This window comes from Haliotis rufescens, unplaced genomic scaffold, assembly GCF_023055435.1.
Source record: "Haliotis rufescens isolate VD_foot unplaced genomic scaffold, xgHalRufe1.0.p SCAF_2, whole genome shotgun sequence".
NCBI lineage: Eukaryota > Metazoa > Mollusca > Gastropoda > Lepetellida > Haliotidae > Haliotis > Haliotis rufescens.
The window spans coordinates 33,660,460-33,682,014 of record NW_025963890.1 but is presented as its reverse complement, the minus strand read 5'-3'; the positions used below and the strand labels follow the sequence as shown (position 1 = coordinate 33,682,014).

Below are 21,555 nucleotides of genomic sequence, written 5' to 3'. Positions count from 1 at the left end.
TGCCTTCATCTATTCGCTTTATGCCTGTGTCTGATTATTTTGTACCTGTCTGCATCTATTCGCTTTATGCCTGTGTCTGATTAGTTTGTGTCTGTCTGCATCTATTCGCTTTGTGCCCGTGTGTCTGATTATTTTGTACCTGTCTGCATCTATTCGCTTTGTGCCCGTGTGTGTCTGATTATTTTGTACCTGTCTGCATCTATTCGCTTTGTGCCCGTGTGTGTCTGATTATTTTGTACCTGTCTGCATCTATTCGCTTTGTGCCTGTGTGTGTCTGATTATTTTGTTTCTTTCTGCATCTATTCGCTTTGTGCCTGTATGTGGCTATGATTATTTTGTGTCTGTCTGCATCTATTTGCTTTGTACCTGTGTGTCTGATTATTGTGTTTCTGTCTGCATCTATTCGCCATGTGCCTGTGTGTGTCTATGATTATTTTGTACCTGCCTGCATCTATTCGCTTTATGCCTGTGTCTGATTAGTTTGTGTCTGCCTGCATCTATTCGCTTTATGCCTGTGTCTGATTAGTTTGTGTCTGCCTGCATCTATTCGCTTTATGCCTGTGTCTGATTATTTTGTACCTGTCTGCATCTATTCGCTTTGTGCCCGTGTGTGTCTGATTATTTTGTACCTGTCTGCATCTATTCGCTTTGTGCCCGTGTGTGTCTGATTATTTTGTACCTGTCTGCATCTATTCGCTTTGTGCCCGTGTGTCTGATTATTTTGTACCTGTCTGCATCTATTCGCTTTATGCCTGTGTCTGATTAGTTTGTGTCTGTCTGCATCTATTCGCTTTATGCCCGTGTGTGTCTGATTATTTTGTACCTGTCTGCATCTATTCGCTTTATGCCCGTGTGTGTCTATGATTATTTTGTATCTGTCTGTATCTATTCGCTTTATGCCCGTGTGTGTCTATGAATAGTTTTTGTCTGTCTGCATCTTTTCGCTTTGTGCCTTTGTGTCTTTATAAGTTTTCTGTGTCTGTCTGCACCCATTAGCCGTCATGTTAGACTAGCACTTAGTCTCTGAAAATTTATTATTTTGATAGAAATAGATATCTATGTTTAAATTATGTTAAAATTAGCCCTAATGAGATGGGAGATTCAGATGAAAATCTAGATCTAGAAACTCTGAAAATAATATGGTTTAGGGAATGTGTGACAGTCTACCTTTATGCCTGAATTTATCTCTAATTATTATGTGTCCGCCTGCGTCTATTCGCCTTTATACCTGTAAATCGATCCATACTATCACAACTATAAATTATAAGCAAGGTCCACATTAATGCAGCCCCACCAAATATAATGTACTGTATCTAGACGCCTCATTATGCAAGTGTCCTCATCTCTTTGTGTTTGTCCTTGTGTCGGCCCACATATTCTGCCACACGGCTGCCAACATGTGGCTGTCGACCTCAGAACATAAAGCGCCCTAGTATTGCATTCGAGACGTCAACTCGCTGTTATGCATGTCGGTAATCAAAAGAGAAAACATGTGTCGGTGGTTGCTCTACACACGTAAGGATGTGCTTGTTAGCCTGTGGATATAAATAACACGTGTAAAGTATGGTAATTAAAATGTGCTGTCTAATAAACTCCGGACACGTCAGAGGGGAACGCGGTCTACGGTATGAAATTCATAGAACCGCCATAGTCTGAAGTACATTCAACCGAGCAGAATTCTTCCCATTTCCTGAAATCCTAAGATCTTAGTCGTCGCACTGCTGCCGTTTGACTGAGTCAAAGAGGCGGACGGAAACAGCACTCTGAAAATGTCGAATGGTTCCTGTCTATGAAGAGGGCGATTTTGCTCGTCTGTAGCAGAATGAGGACTACCCATAGTGACTAACCCGACATTGTGCTCCCTGTGACTGCACTTGCTCTGCTGGTTGACGCACTGACATCGGTTTATCTAGCAAATAGGGTTCACTCAGCACGATACTCCGTCACAGCCGTCAGCAGCCAGCCCCAACACTGCCCTTGCTGGGGTCAGATAGGAATCCTATATTGCGGAAGTTGTGCCGACACAGAAGGCTGTCACTGTGGAGATGTGTCAGCGATGGGTGACAATTGATATGAGGAACTATGCTGACACACGTCATTCACCACGTCTCGCTGTGGAATTAGTGCATATCTAGATGCAGCAAACTCATTAGGAACATTAACGTTCTATACATGTACACACTATCAACCGAAGTGAGGAGCACTTACAAATACTATACAAATTCTTATCACTGACATGACAAGAGATTTTTTTACAATTAAAAACAATCATCAACAATAAGTCTCCTTACCATTCCAAATACAATCAGAGAAGTTGAAACGAGAAATTAAAGAACCGTGTGACAGACACAAGTGCCAATAAAGAATGATGAGTTCCCAGCGGGCGAGCTCCACTCTACAACCACGTTTCTGCTGGACCAAGTATCTTCTCACAAACCGCGAAATGCGAGATGTCTGTTTATTTCTCCTGCAACAATTGACACACTCTATATTGTACAACTGCCGCACCTCAGCATGGCCATGGCTCCGGGCTTTTCCTTTACCGGGAGGGACCGACGTTGATTCTGTCGAGTGGCGATATTTTGGGAAGCATTTGTCGTGGGTGGTAGAATGTTGGGATTTAGCCGACTTAAAGGTTCATCTTGTTGGGACAGCTTGAGGGACATGCAAGAGGGGAATGTATTATTTGTGTGTTATGCGCTACTCCACACACACGCCGGACAGTACCAAACAAACTAAACGTGGGTCACCGACCTGCCGGGACTACTTTCAAGGAACACCTGGAGCAGGGACGATCCCTGTAATCGTATTCATATTTCCACTTGTAAGATGACCTGTGTTATAAGTAAATAGAAACTATGGACCGTCTATATATGACTGAAGCCTGACCTACGTGTCATCCTCCCAAAAACCTGACAGTCATGTCCTCAACTGTTTGAAAATTATGCACACACAAAACTGAATGAATTAAAGGTGAAAGACAAAAAGTGTCTGCGCCAGAGATCTGCATTGCAACAATGAAATGATGTCATATGTTCAGGGAACGTATCATAAATCTTCACGGGTATTTAATTGACACTCCTGAACTGTCCACTCTTGTATTGTCATGTATGACGTACGTATGTATTTGTATAACCAAGTATTTATGCATCCGCTGTTGGGTGTTTGCATATTGTCGTAATGCTGTCCAATCGTCGACCCACAAGGTAATGTGATGGTTGATATACGCCCTCTTTCGACCATCCAAATTGGCGGACGCCAACATACATGGAATATTCTATTCCCATGTTGCAAGTGAAACATGTTTCACGCCGCAGTCAGCAATGCCATCAGATGCATGACGTCGGTCTGCCTACATATGTAATCAGCGTGGTTCAAACAGGCTATAGTAGATGCATGACGTCGGTCTGCCTACATATGTAATCAGCGTGGTTCAAACAGGCTATAGTAGATGCATGACGTCGGTCTGCCTACATATGTAATCAGTGTGGTTCAAACAGGCTATAGTAGATGCATGACGTCGGTCTGCCTACACATGTAATCAGCGTGGTTCAAACAGGCTATAGTAGATGCATGACGTCGGTCTGCCTACATATGTAATCAGTGTGGTTCAAACAGGCTATAGTAGATGCATGACGTCGGTCTGCCTACATATGTAATCAGTGTGGTTCAAACAGGCTATATAATCAGTTTGGTTCAAACAGGCTTTAGCAGATGCATGACGTCGGTCTGCCTACACATGTAACCAGCGTGGTTCAAACAGGCTATAGCAGATGCATGACGTCGGTCTGCCTACATATTTAATCAGCGTGGTTCAAACAGGCTATAGTAGACGCATGACGTCGGTCTGCCTACATATGTAATCAGCGTGGTTCAAACAGGCTTTAGCAGATGCATGACGTCGGTCTGCCTACATATGTAATCAGTGTGGTTCAAACAGGCTATAGTAGATGCATGACGTCGGTCTGCCTACATATGTAATCAGTGTGGTTCAAACAGGCTATATAATCAGTTTGGTTCAAACAGGCTATAGCAGATGCATGACGTCGGTCTGCCTACACATGTAATCAGCGTGGTTCAAACAGGCTATAGCAGATGCATGACGTCGGTCTACCTACATATTTAATAAGCGTGGTTCAAACAGGCTATAGTAGACGCATGACGTCGGTCTGCCTACATATGTAATCAGCGTGGTTCAAACAGGCTTTAGCAGATGCATGACGTCGGTCTGCCTACATATGTAATCAGTGTGGTTCAAACAGGCTATATAATCAGTTTGGTTCAAACAGGCTTTAGCAGATGCATGACGTCGGTCTGCCTACACATGTAATCAGCGTGGTTCAAACAGGCTATAGCAGATGCATGACGTCGGTCTGCCTACATATTTAATCAGTGTGGTTCAAACAGGCTATAGTAGATGCATGACGTCGGTCTGCCTACATATGTAATCAGTGTGGTTCAAACAGGCTATAGTAGATGCATGACGTCGGTCTGCCTACATATGTAATCAGCGTGGTTCAAACAGGCTATAGTAGATGCATGACGTCGGTCTGCCTACATATGTAACCAGCGTGGTTCAAACAGGCTATAGTAGATGCATGACGTCGGTCTGCCTATATATGTAATCAGTTTGGTTCAAACGGGCTATAGTAGATGCATGACGTCGGTCTGCCTACATATGTATTCAGCGTGGTTCAAACAGGCTATAGTAGATGCATGACGTCGGTCTGCCTATATATGTAATCAGTTTGGTTCAAACGGGCTATAGTAGATGCATGACGTCGGTCTGCCTACACATGTAACCAGCGTGGTTCAAACAGGCTATAGTAGATGCATGACGTCGGTCTGCCTACACATGTAATTAGCGTGGTTCAAACGGGCTATAGTAGATGCATGACGTCGGTCTGCCTACACATGTAATCAGCGTGGTTCAAACGGGCTATAGTAGATGCATGACGTCGGTCTGCCTACACATGTAATCAGTGTGGTTCAAACAGGCTATAGTAGATGCATGACGTCGGTCTGCCTACATATGTACTCAGCGTGGTTCAAACAGGCTATAGTAGACGCATGACGTCGGTCTGCCTACATATGTAATCAGCGAGGTTCAAACGGGCTATAGTAGATGCATGACGTCGGTCTGCCTACATATGTAATCAGCGTGGTTCAAACAGGCTATATAATCAGTTTGGTTCAAACGGGCTATAGTAGATGCATGACGTCGGTCTGCCTACATATGTAACCAGCGTGGTTCAAACAGGCTATAGTAGATGCATGACGTCGGTCTGCCTACATATGTAATCAGCGTGGTTCAAACAGGCTATATAATCAGTTTGGTTCAAACGGGCTATAGTAGATGCATGACGTCGGTCTGCCTACATATGTAACCAGCGTGGTTCAAACAGGCTATAGTAGATGCATGACGTCGGTCTGCCTATATATGTAATCAGCGTGGTTCAAACAGGCTATATAATCAGTTTGGTTCAAACGGGCTATAGTAGATGCATGACGCCGGTCTGCCTACATATGTAATCAGTTTGGTTCAAACGGGCTATAGTAGATGCATGACGTCGGTCTGCCTACACATGTAATCAGCGTGGTTCAAACGGGCTATAGTAGATGCATGACGTCGGTCTGCCTACACATGTAATCAGTGTGGTTCAAACAGGCTATAGTAGATGCATGACGTCGGTCTGCCTACATATGTACTCAGCGTGGTTCAAACAGGCTATAGTAGACGCATGACGTCGGTCTGCCTACATATGTAATCAGTTTGGTTCAAACGGGCTATAGTAGATGCATGACGTCGGTCTGCCTACACATGTAATCAGTGTGGTTCAAACAGGCAAGTGGTTGACAGTATGAGCAACGGAACACTTTATCGGGGCACGCCGTGAGACAGTCAACCAGATCACACAATGTGACCACCCGATCCTCATTTGCTGACTCAACCAACAATCATTGGATACCTGAGACTTGTTCTCCCCCGGTATTTCTGACTCGTGCATGTGTTATAAGAGTCCCTGCCTGTCGACATGTCCAGTGGGGTGGAGGTGGAAGTCATTAGTTAGCAAAGGGGATCGTTGTGGGCGACTACCGCACATTGTTGTCGATGGTGTGTATACATGTTACACCGCCCAAACTGGGGTCTCCTCGACCAATGTACAAGTTATGTTATCCTTTAGAGTTATATTTTTCTTTGTTTCTAGAAGCCATTGCACATAGTTATGTGAAAAGAGTTGGAATCCCATGCAAGAGGATTCACAGAAGACGTATGCAGTAGGAGCAGCAGCAGCAATGGGCACATCGCGCCTTGACACCCTCTCTACATCAGCTGTAGAAATACAGGCGGGGAAGCTACATGAGATGGAATACACTCTCACGTCAACAAAAGGTTTCCGGGGCATCAGTGGGTGTTGCTTTACCCTATTTTGCTACGAATACACGCTTTTTAAGTGTGTTGAGTAAGGAGGCTCTGATTTTTTGGGTGACTTTTGACATTTTCTCAATCAAAAGTCCCGGTAATTCCATAGCCCTTGGACTTTGAGAAAGGAATACAATATCCCTGCTTCCACGGTAAAGGTAGAAGAAACGGGAACATGTTTTTATTTGGCTGTCTGAGAAAAGAAAAGAAAACATCTTTGGTATGTTTGGCGGGAAGGTGACGTTTATGTGAAACGTTTGTCGTTTCCCATGGTAGTGTAGGTAATGCTTACCATTCGAGAACGCCTCCTCTCACTATTACTCGACATGAACGTATTCATCTGCCCACAGTATGCCACTGACCCTCTTCTCCCACATTCCATCACCATAACGTCCGGCATCCAGCCACGTCCGGTTTGAAGGGGTTACGGGGTGACGAAACATGGATACTACGGAAGCCCTTTAAGGCCACAGATATCAAATTAATATTATAAAAATTCAGGATCATTATCTTGAAATTTCAACTTCAATAGTATGTAACTGGAAATTTCTGCATCCCCCCAAAACAAACAAACAAACAAACAACAACAACAAACAAACAAACAAACCAACAACAAACAAACAAACCCCCCAACCCAACAACAAACAAAACAACAACAAAACAAACAAACAAATAACAAAAAAAACAAAAAAACAAAACCAATTGCCCTAAATGACTTCCGTAGATTACACAAGTGGATCGATCATACAGTAAATTAAACCCACCATGCGGACTGCTAGTAGGGGGGTTACGTTCTGAAAACTGTGGCTTCCAAAAGTGAAGTAATTAAAGTGTTCATCTTCGCTGGTAGTTATTTACTTAAGCCTAATGTTCAACTGATCACTGCATAACTGTAATAACGTTTTGTTCTGTAATTATAATTACGTATAACGTTTGCATGAATAAACTAGCGTAATGAACAAAGGTAGTGTTATTAATCAGGAAACACTACTGGGTCACATTGACCAATCAGCAAGATTGGGTAAATAAACATGCAGACATTGGAAATTGGAATAAGAAACATTATATCGTTCAAACAATTTGGTTAATATTACCACTTCATTCATTTTGATCACAGTATGATTAATAAGGCAAGACAAATGTAACTATTTCAGAGCAGTATGCAATGACTTCAGCGCGACTAGTAATTGTGGTCTGACAGCGGGACTTAACATAAACAGTGTTCTTAGGTTTAAAAAAAGATTTAACAAATTAGTCACAATGGAGAGTGGCCTACACAAAACGTAGACAAATTACAAGAAAACTCAAACTGTAATTTGGAGTGTATGTAACATGAAATATTGTTTGGTGGACGATAGCCTTGCTTGGCGAACATGTACACTAATTCTCATCTGTGTTGTACTGCTGACCACACTTAACTCAAGAAAGGACAACATCATAAAGCAACATCTGTTACATAATGTTTCACATAATATCCCGCCTGGATCTCTTTCCATTGAATGTTTATCGTAAAATGTTTAAGTCTTCAGGCGTTATATGTGCTATATCACCCTAGGCTGTTAGGCAGACATAAAGTAACTTTCAAGTGATTGGTCTTATTTGAGAGGGTTGAATTCAATTGTATATTTCCTATATCGTGTTTCTGATAATTGCCTCTGTAAGAAAAGAATCCTTGTCCCGCAAAATTGAAGGGGAAATCACGTATCGGGTCAAACATTTTGAGGCACACATATCCCTCCGCGAGATTACAAACTTTTTATCTTATTATTGAAACATCAAGTGCAGAATACATAGCTTCATATGATGCCATCAATACGGTCGATGTTATTCATTGGAGTGACGAGTCTTGGCTTACAAAATAAAAGAACTTTATACGATGGACTATATTTCCCAGCGGTACGACTCTGCGCGCGAGAAGCCGAGAGGGGTGCTTCCCCACCAAAACAATAAGCCCGTGCGGTAGCAGTACACAACACGCGCACTGCACGAGCAGGGAATATCCCGCTATCAATATGTGGAGGAGTGTGATTTATTTTGTTTTATATCTGACCACCGTATTGGAAGGGACATCTGCTTGTCCTCACCGGTGTCTGTGTTTCCGTACGACCGTCAGGTGTATGTTTCTGCAACTAGAGCAGATCCCCCAAGTCCCCTCGGATACTATGATCTTGTGAGTATTTGTTTGCTTTTCAGTGACAACATTTAAAGGATTGTTTTCTGTGTTATACAATAGTAGCATTTATCTTTTTCAATCACGTTTCCATTTATTCTCTAGTGTAACATTATGATTCATTAAGGGATTTCTTACAGTTATTTATATCAATAGTTGTCCTTGTATGCCTATAGGAATTCTAGCGACGCCGAGTTGGTTTGACAGTTCGTCTGCTGACTTCGCGTTATTGTTCTGTGTATGTAGATAGCAGACGACACAAGAAGCGTTATAGTGAGGTATTTAGTGTCTTTTCTTTTATACCGAATACACTGATTGATTGTGTTGTGATCCGAACTTAGCAGTGTTTCAGTGGAGGTAAGCGCCCTACACACGGCATGTTTGTGCACTCTTCTGTTTTTATTCAAGAACAATAACTACATGAGCCTCGCCCAGACTTTGTGTTATGTAGGTAGTATTTATATAAGAGATATTACAAGCTTGGCAGAATACTTGTCTGCTCGGACGCAAGGTTGCCTCAAAAGGAATTGCAGTGTAACTGAAATGATAAATGATGGATGTTTTATCCCTATAATATTAAAAGCAAATTCATATATCGTGTATAAATTGGATACTTGGATTTCTCCATGAGAGTCGGTAGTTTATCTAACCATGCATGTTAAGTCTGTTTATAGGAGTAAGCCCCACACTGAGCTGTCAAACACTGCAATGGAGCATGGAAAGTTTGACAAATTGCTATTGCCTTTCTTTCGAGCGCATTGCCACTGCCTCCATGCAGGACTCTCGACAGTGAGCCAGTGAATTTGCAGCATAAATGAAGCAGTCAGATTAGCAGGGTCAATTAGTTCACATATACCTGGAAGCTAGGTGTATGGCACTCAACTTGACCTCACCAAGAACTAGCTCACTGTGTACTGTGACATGAGGACTAGATCACACTGCGGTTTTGTACTGCCACACACTCCCTCACTTTAAAGCTGAGATTGTCCGCAAGAGGATTTCAAAAGTGCTTTTGTCAAAAGGCTGTTTGCCAATATATTGAGTTACTGTCAATCGACAACCTATTTTCATGCCCTGTTTTCTCCTTAGTTATTTTGGGGACCATTTTGACAACCTACATATTTGATAAGGATTGAGAATGAGGATTCAAGCAGAAATGCTGACTGTATGTAATATTACCTGTGAGAATGCTCTTTGTTCAATGGATATTCCCAACAGAGGACCGCCTGCGTGGTCTTGTGGTAGATACCGGAGAGCGGAAGGTCAGGGGTTTTATGCCTGGCCGCATCATACCAAAAGACGTTAAAGGTGGCACTTGTTGTTACCCTGCCTGGCGCTCGGCATTGGTAGGCTTGGAGTATACTCTGTCTGAGTGGGGTATTCATGTTAAACTTCGGCGTGGTATCTCAGTGGGCTAGCACTATAAAATTGCTATCAATCTGGACTAATACAAGCAGCCATGCATGCACATCGCTGTTAGTACAACAATCTTGAACGCAACAATAAACCCATTTCACCTCACCCAACTGAGAGCAAGGTCAGATAGTTTCAAAGCATATATGGAATGATGAATAATATTTATTTACAATGTATGTGTTACACACTTGAGCTGGGACATGGACTCTCATGTCAGCTTCATATATGGCATGTCCACAGTGAGTGGACTGAGGGTTTGTGGACCCCCTACACCCCAAGTTAAGGGTTGGGAACCAAGTAGGAGATGTATACAATGTTTAAAATATTACTGCACAAGCTTATCATTTTTGTTGTTAAAAAGATTATCCTGCCAACTGATGCAATGGTACTCTGTAACCATGGTAACTACACAAAATATTGAAAACTCATTGTTGGTGGTTCATGTAATGAGGTTCAATGCACGTATGATGATGTTCCTTTTTCGGTCATATTGTCAATGCCTACTCTAAATTTACCATTTAAAATTCCCTCAGAACATGTTCTGGGCTCTTTAGTCATCCTTTCCTTTGATGACACCAAATTCTGTTCAAATTGTTGTAATCTTATTGTTATTTGTATGTTAGAAATAATATAATTTTCTCATTGATTTCAACATCTTTTAAAAAACGACAAGGTTCTCTAAGCGGATACTTACTAAGTTTCACGAATGCTAAATGATCCATGTCAAGTCAACAGTTGTAGACAACGTTGCAGAACTGAGTTCGTTTTCCCTAGAATCTTGCTCTTAACATGCTAAATGTACCAAAACTCAGCACAGGTTTATATTGCCATGACAGGTGTGATGTTTTGAAATGTCATCGAAATGTTTGGAAATTATGTGGTCAAGATAGCTGAAATTTTGTGTGAATGATACAGAAAATAATTCTTTCGTGCTTCATGAACAGGATTCAACATCAGGCATTTCAGACAATGTTGCACAAGTTCTCAGAAAATGTTGAGGTAAATTTACTTATATTTTGTTTGGAATCAGTCACCATTGTGTTTTATTTGGTTTTGTTTAATTGTAACGGATAAAAGTTCTGTTTTTAATCTCAGAATGGATATATTCAATATTCAAACTGGCTGATGGTGGCCCATAAATAATCAAGTCTGGACCAGACAATCTTGTGAGTGATATTTTGAGCATCGATTCATGCCGTATGATGCTACATGTATGCAGTCAACCAAGTCACTGAGACTTGCGCATAGGTTGCGGGGGACCAATTCTTACCCGGAATTTTCATAGGGATCAACAATTATGCACTATTAAAGGCTTAGAAGCATAATGGCATGGTGAAATTTAGTGTATAAAAAAACAGCCATTAGTTCTATGACCCCTGCAAACTTTTATTGACTGAATGTAAACACTTGTTCAGTGACCAGGTTTCATTGAAATCTGTCATGCCTCCCTCACACCAAAAAAGACTAAGTTACACAAACAACATTTGTGTTGCCATTATTCTTCACATTAAAATAAGCCTTCCGATAAAGTATTTTTGTAGCATATGAAGACATGCCCCTTGAGTTGAGAAGACATCACACAGCCAATGTATGCATTGTTTCCTACATGGACTCTGCAAGCCATGAGACCTTGAGCAAGACACCATGTTCCCCTGGCCATGTTCTTGGTCTGGTGAGACAGTGCTGAATGTAGAAGTTACATAGTGATGCACACACTCACAAGACCAGCACTAATTACCTGTTATATATTGTGTATGTTTGGAAGCTCAGTGTTATGTGTGTGCTGCTTATCTGGCAGCTTACATCAACAACATCACGGCTGGGATTGCAGCAGAAATGGCTTCATGTCAACCACAGGCAATGTTGTTGTTAGTGGAGGAGTGTTTTCACAACTTCCCCGATCTGTTAAATGCAGAAACTGTTGAATGTCAGAAATGTCGTTTTTTTCAGGTTCTAGGTTAATGTATAGGTATCCGAGGGTATATACAGGAAAATACTGCTTGACCAAGTTCTATTGGAAGGGTTACTGTCCCAATGGTCTTTAATAGCATAGTGGATTGTGGACTGCTGGATCAAAGAGTATTGGGAGTTGTAGTGAAAGACTCCACATTGTAGATTGTAGTATATTGGGAGTTGTAGTGAAGGACTCCATGTAGTGGATTGTGGTGTACTGGGAGCTGTAGTGAAAGACTCCACATAGTGGATTGTGGTGTACTGGGAGTTGTTGTGAAGGACTCCATGTAGTGGATTGTGGTGTACTGGGAGTTGTTGTGAAGGACTCCATGTAGTGTATTGTGGTGTATTGGGAGCTGTAGTGAAGGACTCCATGTAGTGGATTGTGGTGTACTGGGAGTTGTTGTGAAGGACTCCATGTAGTGGATTGTGGTATATTGGGAGCTGTAGTGAAGGACTCCATGTAGTGGATTGTGGTATATTGGGAGTTGTAGTGAAGGACTCCATGTAGTGGATTGTGGTGTACTGGGAGTTGTAGTGAAGGACTCCATGTAGTGGATTGTTGTGTACTGGGAGTTGTAGTGAAAGACTCCACATTGTGGATTGTGGTATATTGGGAGCTGTAGTGAAGGACTCCATGTAGTGGATTGTGGTATATTGGGAGTTGTAGTGAAGGACTCCATGTAGTGGATTGTGGTGTACTGGGAGTTGTTGTGAAGGACTCCATGTAGTGGATTGTGGTGTACTGGGAGTTGTAGTGAAGGACTCCATGTAGTGGATTGTTGTGTACTGGGAGTTGTTGTGAAGGACTCCATGTAGTGGATTGTGGTGTATTGGGAGCTGTAGTGAAGGACTCCATGTAGTGGATTGTGGTGTACTGGGAGTTGTTGTGAAGGACTCCATGTAGTGGATTGTGGTATATTGGGAGTTGTAGTGAAGGACTCCATGTAGTGGATTGTGGTATATTGGGAGCTGTAGTGAAGGACTCCATGTAGTGGATTGTGGTGTACTGGGAGTTGTAGTGAAGGACTCCATGTAGTGGATTGTTGTGTACTGGGAGTTGTTGTGAAGGACTCCATGTAGTGGATTGTGGTGTACTGGGAGTTGTTGTGAAGGTCTCCATGTAGTGGATTGTGGTATATTGGGAGCTGTAGTGAAGGACTCCATGTAGTGGATTGTGGTGTACTGGGAGTTGTTGTGAAGGACTCCATGTAGTGGATTGTGGTATATTGGGAGCTGTAGTGAAGGACTCCATGTAGTGGATTGTGGTATATTGGGAGTTGTAGTGAAGGACTCCATGTAGTGGATTGTGGTGTACTGGGAGTTGTAGTGAAGGACTCCATGTAGTGGATTGTGGTGTACTGGGAGTTGTAGTGAAAGACTCCACATTGTGGATTGTGGTATATTGGGAGCTGTAGAGAAGGACTCCATGTAGTGGATTGTGGTGTACTGGGAGCTGTAGTGAAGGACTCCACATAGTGGATTGTGGTGTACTGGGAGTTGTTGTGAAGGACTCCATGTAGTGGATTGTGGTATATTGGGAGCTGTAGTGAAGGACTCCATGTACTGGATTGTGGTGTACTGGGAGCTTTGGTGAAGGACTCCATGTAGTGGATTGTGGTATATTGGGAGTTGTAGTGAAGGACTCCATGTAGTGGATTGTTGTGTACTGGGAGTTGTTGTGAAGGACTTCATGTAGTGGATTGTGGTGTACTGGGAGTTGTTGTGAAGGACTCCATGTAGTGGATTGGGGTATATTGGGAGCTGTAGTGAAGGACTCCATGAAGTGGATTGTGGTATATTGGGAGTTGTAGTGAAGGACTCCATGTAGTGGATTGTGGTGTACTGGGAGTTGTAGTGAAGGACTCCATGTAGTGGATTGTGGTGTACTGGGAGTTGTAGTGAAAGACTCCACATTGTGGATTGTGGTATATTGGGAGCTGTAGAGAAGGACTCCATGTAGTGGATTGTGGTGTACTGGGAGCTGTAGTGAAAGACTCCACATAGTGGATTGTGGTGTACTGGGAGTTGTTGTGAAGGACTCCATGTAGTGGATTGTGGTATATTGGGAGCTGTAGTGAAGGACTCCATGTAGTGGATTGTGGTGTATTGGAGTTGTTGTGAAGGACTCCATGTAGTGGATTGTCGTATATTGGGAGCTGTAGTGAAGGACTCCATGTAGTGGATTGTGGTGTTCTGGGAGTTGTTGTGAAGGACTCCATGTAGTGGATTGTGGTATATTGGGAGCTGTAGTGAAGGACTCCATGTAGTGGATTGTGGTGTACTGGGAGTTGTTGTGAAGGACTCCATGTAGTGGATTGTGGTATATTGGGAGTTGTAGTGAAGGACTCCATGTAGTGGATTGTGGTGTACTGGGAGTTGTAGTGAAGGACTCCATGTAGTGGATTGTGGTATATTGGGAGTTGTAGTGAAGGACTCCATGTAGTGGATTGTGGTGTACTGGGAGTTGTTGTGAAGGACTCCATGTAGTAGATTGTGGTGTACTGGGAGCTGTAGTGAAGGATTCCATGTAGTGGATTGTGGTGTACTGGGAGTTGTAGTGAAGGACTCCATGTAGTGGATTGTGGTGTATTGGGAGCCGTAGTGAAGGACTCCATGTAGTGGATTGTGGTGTACTGGGAGTTGTTGTGAAGGACTCCATGTAGTTGATTGTGGTGTACTGGGAGCTGTAGTGAAGGACTCCATGTAGTGGATTGTGGTGTACTGGGAGTTGTAGTGAAGGACTCCATATAGTGGATTGTGGTATATTGGGAGCTGTAGTGAAGGACTCCATGTAGTGGATTGTGGTGTACTGGGAGTTGTTGTGAAGGACTCCATGTAGTGGATTGTGGTATATTGGGAGTTGTAGTGAAGGACTCCATGTAGTGGATTGTGGTGTACTGGGAGTTGTAGTGAAGGACTCCATGTAGTGGATTGTGGTATATTGGGAGCTGTAGTGAAGGACTCCATGTAGTGGATTGTGGTGTACTGGGAGTTGTAGTGAAGGACTCCATGTAGTGGATTGTGGTGTATAGGGAGTTGTAGTGAAAGACTCCACATAGTGGATTGTGGTGTACTGGGAGTTGTTGTGAAGGACTCCATGTAGTGGATTGTGGTGTACTGGGAGTTGTTGTGAAGGACTCAATGTAGTTGATTGTGGTGTATTGGGAGCTGTAGTGAAGGACTCCATGTAGTGGATTGTGGTATATTGGGAGCTGTAGTGAAGGACTCCATGTAGTGGATTGTGGTGTATTGGAGTTGTTGTGAAGGACTCCATGTAGTGGATTGTGGTATATTGGGAGTTGTTGTGAAGGACTCCATGTAGTGGATTGTGGTGTACTGGGAGTTGTTGTGAAGGACTCCATGTAGTGGATTGTGGTATATTGGGAGCTGTAGTGAAGGACTCCATGTAGTGGATTGTGGTGTACTGGGAGTTGTTGTGAAGGACTCCATGTAGTGGATTGTGGTATATTGGGAGTTGTAGTGAAGGACTCCATGTAGTGGATTGTGGTGTACTGGGAGTTGTAGTGAAGGACTCCATGTAGTGGATTGTGGTGTACTGGGAGTTGTAGTGAAGGACTCCATGTAGTGGATTGTGGTATATTGGGAGTTGTTGTGAAGGACTCCATGTAGTGGGTTGTGGTATATTGGGAGTTGTTGTGAAGGACTCCATGTAGTGGATTGTGGTGTACTGGGAGTTGTAGTGAAGGACTCCATGTAGTGGATTGTGGTGTATAGGGAGCTGCAGTGAAGGACTCCATGTAGTGGATTGTGGTGTATAGGGAGTTGTAGTGAAGGACTCAATGTAGTTGATTGTGGTGTACTGGGAGCTGTAGTAAATGACTCCATGTAGTGGATTGTGGTGTATAGGGAGTTGTAGTGAAGGACTCCATGTAGTGGGTTGTGGTATATAGGGAGTTGTAGTGAAGGACTCCATGTAGTGGGTTGTGGTATATAGGGAGTTGTAGTGAAGGACTCCATGTAGTGGATTGTGGTGTACTGGGAGCTGTAGTAAATGACTCCATGTAGTGGATTGTGGTGTATAGGGAGTTGTAGTGAAGGACTCCATGTAGTGGATTGTGGTGTATAGGGAGCTGTAGTGAAGGACTCCATGTAGTGGATTGTGGTGTACTGGGAGTTGTATTGAAGGACTCCATGTAGTGGATTGTGGTGTATAGGGAGTTGTTGTGAAGGACTCCATGTAGTGGATTGTGGTATATTGAGAGTTGTAGTGAAGGACTCCATGTAGTGGATTGTGGTGTATTGGGAGCTGTAGTGAAGGACTCCATACACTTGGTTGTGGTATATTGGGAGTTGTTGTGAAGGACTCCATGTAGTGGATTGTGGTGTATTGGGAGCTGTAGTGAAGGACTCCACACACTGGGTTGTGGTATATTGGGAGTTGATGTGAAGGACTCCATGTAGTGGATTGTGGTGTACTGGGAGCTTTGGTGAAGGACTCCATGTAGTGGATTGTGGTGTATTGGGAGCTGTAGTGAAGGACTCCACACAGTGGGCTGTGGTGTATAGGTAGTTGTCAGAGGCCATGCCGCATGCAACCAGCAGGTGGGCCGACTGCCATGTGGAAATCATTCAGGAAGTGAGAGGTTCTTGCTTCATTACTAATTGATTTCCCACCCATTTATTTCTGCCCAATAGCTCCTTCAGGAGGTATCATTGTGTCATGCCTGTTGTTACAGTTTGTTTGGAATATGGTAACTCTTGCTAACTGTGTTTTTGATAACAACGTGCAACTATGAATGGATGACACATTCTTCAGCAACTTGAATAACGTAAGTGGTTGACTAAAGGGATAGCAGTCCTTTCAAGCAACTTGGTCCATAATATTGCTCCTCAACTGATGAGTTACATGGCCTGACTGCTTGGTTTAGGGCACTACACGATACAACTACATGCACTCTATATGGTTGTTATCCTAGTGTGAGTTTGTCTGGAAATGTTGCCTTTAAGGCTCAGAGGAACCATAGATAATCCAACCAGTGTGATTACATGTGTCGAAGCAGTGTTTGCTTGATGACACTAAACATTGTTAGCTGGTAGTGGTTTATTACTAACATTAGTCAATGTTTATAATCTAATATCATTGTGATAAGAAAATGCAGAAAGAGTACCAAGTTCATGCACCTGCACACAGACTTTACCACTGCAAATAGTCGGATAAGAAGTCAGCAACATGTATAAGTGATTCAGGGATGTCCCACATTCAGGCATTGGCCACATTGCCTGGGCAATGGCTTACTGTACAGCTTTGTGGAGTAAATCTGTACAGTAAATCTAAGTACCAGATTTGTTTGATCCTACTTTACAGGAGAAAATAATAATACAGCACTGTGTTTAAATGGTCCATAACGCTCAATCAAACAATGACTGTGTGTATGTTTTGCCTTCAAGGTTTCATTGTATAAAGCATGAAAGCATGAGCTGATCACATTCCCTGTGGGGGTGCCTTGTTCACCTTGATGGTGGGCCATGGTACACCAGTGTGCACCAGTGGCGGTTGTTGTGAACAATACATGTATCTGTAGTGAGTGACATGTTGGCACAGACACTTCAGTGTGTCTGGCCAGTTTACATGTATGGCATCAACCTGCATTATGCAGGACTGGGGCAGCATTACAGTTGCCATCACAAGCAACACTGGGACTCAGTATAGAGTGTTATCTACTTGTGGTTCTTTCTATCTATGTCCTCCATCTACCTTTGTCTCAGGTGTGGCCGATGTGATCATGTTCTTCCCTTGTATGAGCTTGAGTTGTAGTGTGGGGTTTTCCTGCATTCCTTGTTTTCCACGTTGACTGGGAGTGGGTGTGGGGAGGGAGAATTAGCTGCATGTGTCTGCTGACATCTCTATAGCCTGTATCTATGTTTTCATTCTAAGCCACATCTGAGAGACACCCATCCCCTGGCAGTCAACCATAGCATATCAATTTTCCTGTCTGTCACAAGTGTCTGGGCACTATTTAACATCTACAACAAAGACTCACAAGTCCTTTTTTATTGGCACCTTGAAAAACTGTGAAATTTCCTTTTTGTGTAGGCAACGTTAATGCATGATTTGAAGTGGCAGCAGTTCCTGCCTCCCCAGCTCTCCCTCTAACTGCTCTAATTAAGGAAGTGTTTATCCTAAATCACAATTTTACTTCTTGTGAAATTTGCTGGCAGTGATCTGTTTATGTAGTTTATTTTTTGCGTGATTCAAGCTGTTTATACTTGATATTTGTAGGTGGCTTTTTCCAGGCATTCAACTGTGAGAGGAGACACCTGTAAGGGCGTGTGTAAGAACAGTGATAAATCTCCCCAATAAGTCAGGGTTATTGTGCAGTGATAAGGTTCGAGCTTCTACCAACACAGGCTAATTGTTAAGGAACATTGAAACTGCTAATGCACTATCTTTTGGAGTGAAGCTATGCACATGGCAGGACATGCTAGGATCATGTGCAAGATTACTTTACAAATAGCAGCAGTGCACAATAGAAGCTTGTCACATTAGTGGAGATATGTATGAATCGTAACACACGTGTTTCATCACTGTCAACTAGAAGAAATCAGACCTGCAGCACTTTTTAGACTCCACCTAAAACTGATGGTTGATTGGAGTTTTTAGCAACCCTGTGAAACGGGACAGGCTCAAAGTTTTTCTATAAACAACTACAACACAAACATTGGTGATAGTAGAGATTATTATTTAATGTATTTATTTCAAATGTCTTTGAGGAATTCTTTTGTCACATGTCACATGAAGTCAAAATTCAAGGTCACGCGAAGAATTCACACAAAGGTTTGTGATTACACTTTCTCAAAACGTTTTAATGCAATTATCCTTTAATAAATTTGGTATCCCATCACTGGGTTGGGGCCCTGCTTTTAACAGTTTAAGTTCAAGATTAGTTAAAGATCAAGGTCTGCATGCAGGTGTTTGTAAAGCATGGCTCTATCATTGTCAGTTTCTGAGGCAAAGTTACCTCTGCGCACAAGGAACTTTATATTTACATATTTCTTCAGAAATCCTACCACATGATATGTCAGATGCATTAGGGGAGATTCTCAACAGCAGTAGTATCATATTTTCTTGTGAATTGTTGCCATTAGAGGATAACATACTATGGTCTTATTCTATATGGACCTGGCAAATTCTTTAGGCACATATGTTGAAAAGGTCAAGGTCACAATAGAAAAAAATCTCACTTAAAAGCTTGCGTTTTTTCTTTCTCAAAAAGCATTAATTCATTAATTCATAAACTTGGCGTATGTACCTTCTCTAGGAAGAGGTACTTCTTCAAAATGGTCAAGGTCAGTGTTCAGCATTTTTTATTTTTTGTATTTTCATAAATTTTATTGCTCTTCATTCAGCTTTTTATCATTGTCAGTTTCTGAGGCATGGTTACCTCTCTACAGGCATGTAACTTTATTTTGGCATCTATCTTAACAAATCCTACCACATCTGATGTTGACGTTATGTCTAGCGAAGGTCAGGGTCATCTCTGAGCCTAATATGAAACCTGTTAGCATCATGTATTGTCAGTAACTGTTGAATGTTTACTTATACAATCCTGAGACTTGGGTAATTGTTAGATCTTCAAAAATGTTATCATGATTAAGGGCAAGGTCTAGAAGTAATGTTTTGACCGGAAGCACATGGTGGCACATTAACCCCCGCCACAAAGTGGGGCAGGGGATATAGGAACAGAGTATGTCCGTCTGTCCGTCCATCTACTTCTCAATGTGGACCAATTTTCTCAAATACTATTCAAGTTAGAGAAGTGAAATTTTACACACTTATGTTACTGGTCATGATCTCAAATGAGTTTGAAAATTTGTGTCGTGCATTAATTTATTACAGCGTTATGGCCCTTGATCAATTTTATTTTCCTTAGTGCAAAGTGTGCGCAATGGAGATAAAATTTCTCTGAAACTACTGAAGTTAGCTTATCTAAGAGATATTTGTCAAGACTGAGTTATTTTTTCCAGATAAGGGGCCTTTTGTGTGTATCAATTTCACATATAGTCATTTCTTTTGATGACATAAAGTGGCCCAAGTGCCTATTTCTTCTTAAAGCTTTATAGAATTCTTTTTTTGTAGTTCACCACTATGTGAACAAACAAAATTAATTCTAATCTGCCCCATAGTGGGGGATAGTGATAACACTGTTTTCTTGTTTATTGTGCCCAGTAGATACAACTGATTTTGGTTTACTGATGGCTACTATTGTCACAACTGTACTTTTATTCCCCTGGTGCTACTACATTTAACCAGCTTGCTTCTCTGGAATGTTGTGTAATCAAGTAAAAGAACATACATCATGTACAGTGTAATAATGTTTGTATTGCTACTTCTTAGCAAAGTACTGTATTGGTTTGGGGATGAAGATCATTCAGTAATTTTAAGTAAATGGTATGTTGAAGAATGCTTTAAAATGGCAGTCCTTCCCAGCAGCTGGTATATAAACGTACATCACAGTCAGAGCTGTGTGGCAGTTGCACAATTTTCACTGGTATTCTAGGATATAATGCAGTTAATTATATACAAACCAAAACCTGTCTTAAGATATTATACTTTCGTGACACCAAGTTTACAGGAGTTGAAGTGTTGCTTTATGTGACATGTAGGTTAGAATGTAAAATATGTGTAATTGTGGTGTGCCTCAATATCATCTGATAATATTCATGAATTGTTTCAATGACCAGTTTTGTTTTTGATTAACCGTTTCTTTGGGCCGGCATGTGATCCTATTAGAGGCAAGAGGTTTAACACTGGCAGACAAAACAAGGAAATAATAAGTTGTCAACCAATCCTGGGGTATTTCATGGCTTGGGGTAAGTAGGCTCACACACAGGGTGCATTACACCATATGCCCCATGGCAACAGGGGACATCATATCCCTTTAATTACGATGTATACTCTAAGTAGTAGGCTTGCTTTTTAAAAAGGGGACAACATATCTCTCATATCATGCATATTCTAAGTAGGGGGCCTGTTTGTTAAACTGGGGACAACGTATCTCTCATATCATGCATATTCTAAGTAGGGGGCCAGTTTGTTAAACTGGGGACAACGTATCTCTCATGTCTTGCATACTCTAAGTGGGGTAGGGTGTAGGTTTTGGTAGGTGATGCAAGGTCATATCAGTGTACACAGTTAAACAAGTAAAAAACGAAGGAACATAAATTTCAACATTGAAATATTGACATTTGCATGCCAGATAAACATTTCATTGCATCCTGCCTACTGCCCTGCATCATCCGAAATACCACTTAACAGGGCTCATCATTGAGCATACGAAAGGGGGTAGACACCCTTTCTTTGTAAAATTGACACAATGATATTTTGACCTCTTCGCATAACTATTAATGTGTTTTAAAGTTCAAACAAAACTACTGATATGAAAGTGCTTATTTTAAATTGAAAACAACTATTATATATATCATTCATATCATTCGTGAAACCGGTATATTTTGTACATTTCAGATGAATAATTTGAAAAACTCTTCCAGCCCTTAAAAAAATACAGTAAATTTGCTCTTTAAGATTGCACAAGTAGTGTAATTTCTGTGAGGCTGATCATAACAGATC

At 41.9% G+C, this 21,555-nt stretch overlaps 1 protein-coding gene across 2 annotated transcripts in view; it reads left to right on the top strand.

Moving 5' to 3' along the window:
- The first annotated feature begins 8,346 nt into the window (after positions 1–8,346).
- Positions 8,347–21,555, top strand: part of LOC124127200 (peroxidasin-like) — a 73,692-nt gene continuing 60,483 nt past the window's right edge. The window contains exon 1 of one of the 2 annotated variants that reach the window (XM_046490649.2): positions 8,347–8,594. In XM_046490649.2, the coding sequence (XP_046346605.2) occupies positions 8,437–8,594 (158 nt within the window). In that variant the 5' untranslated portion in view covers positions 8,347–8,436. The remainder of the gene's footprint in view (positions 8,595–21,555) is intronic. The other variant, XM_046490650.2, reaches the window with a different exon arrangement.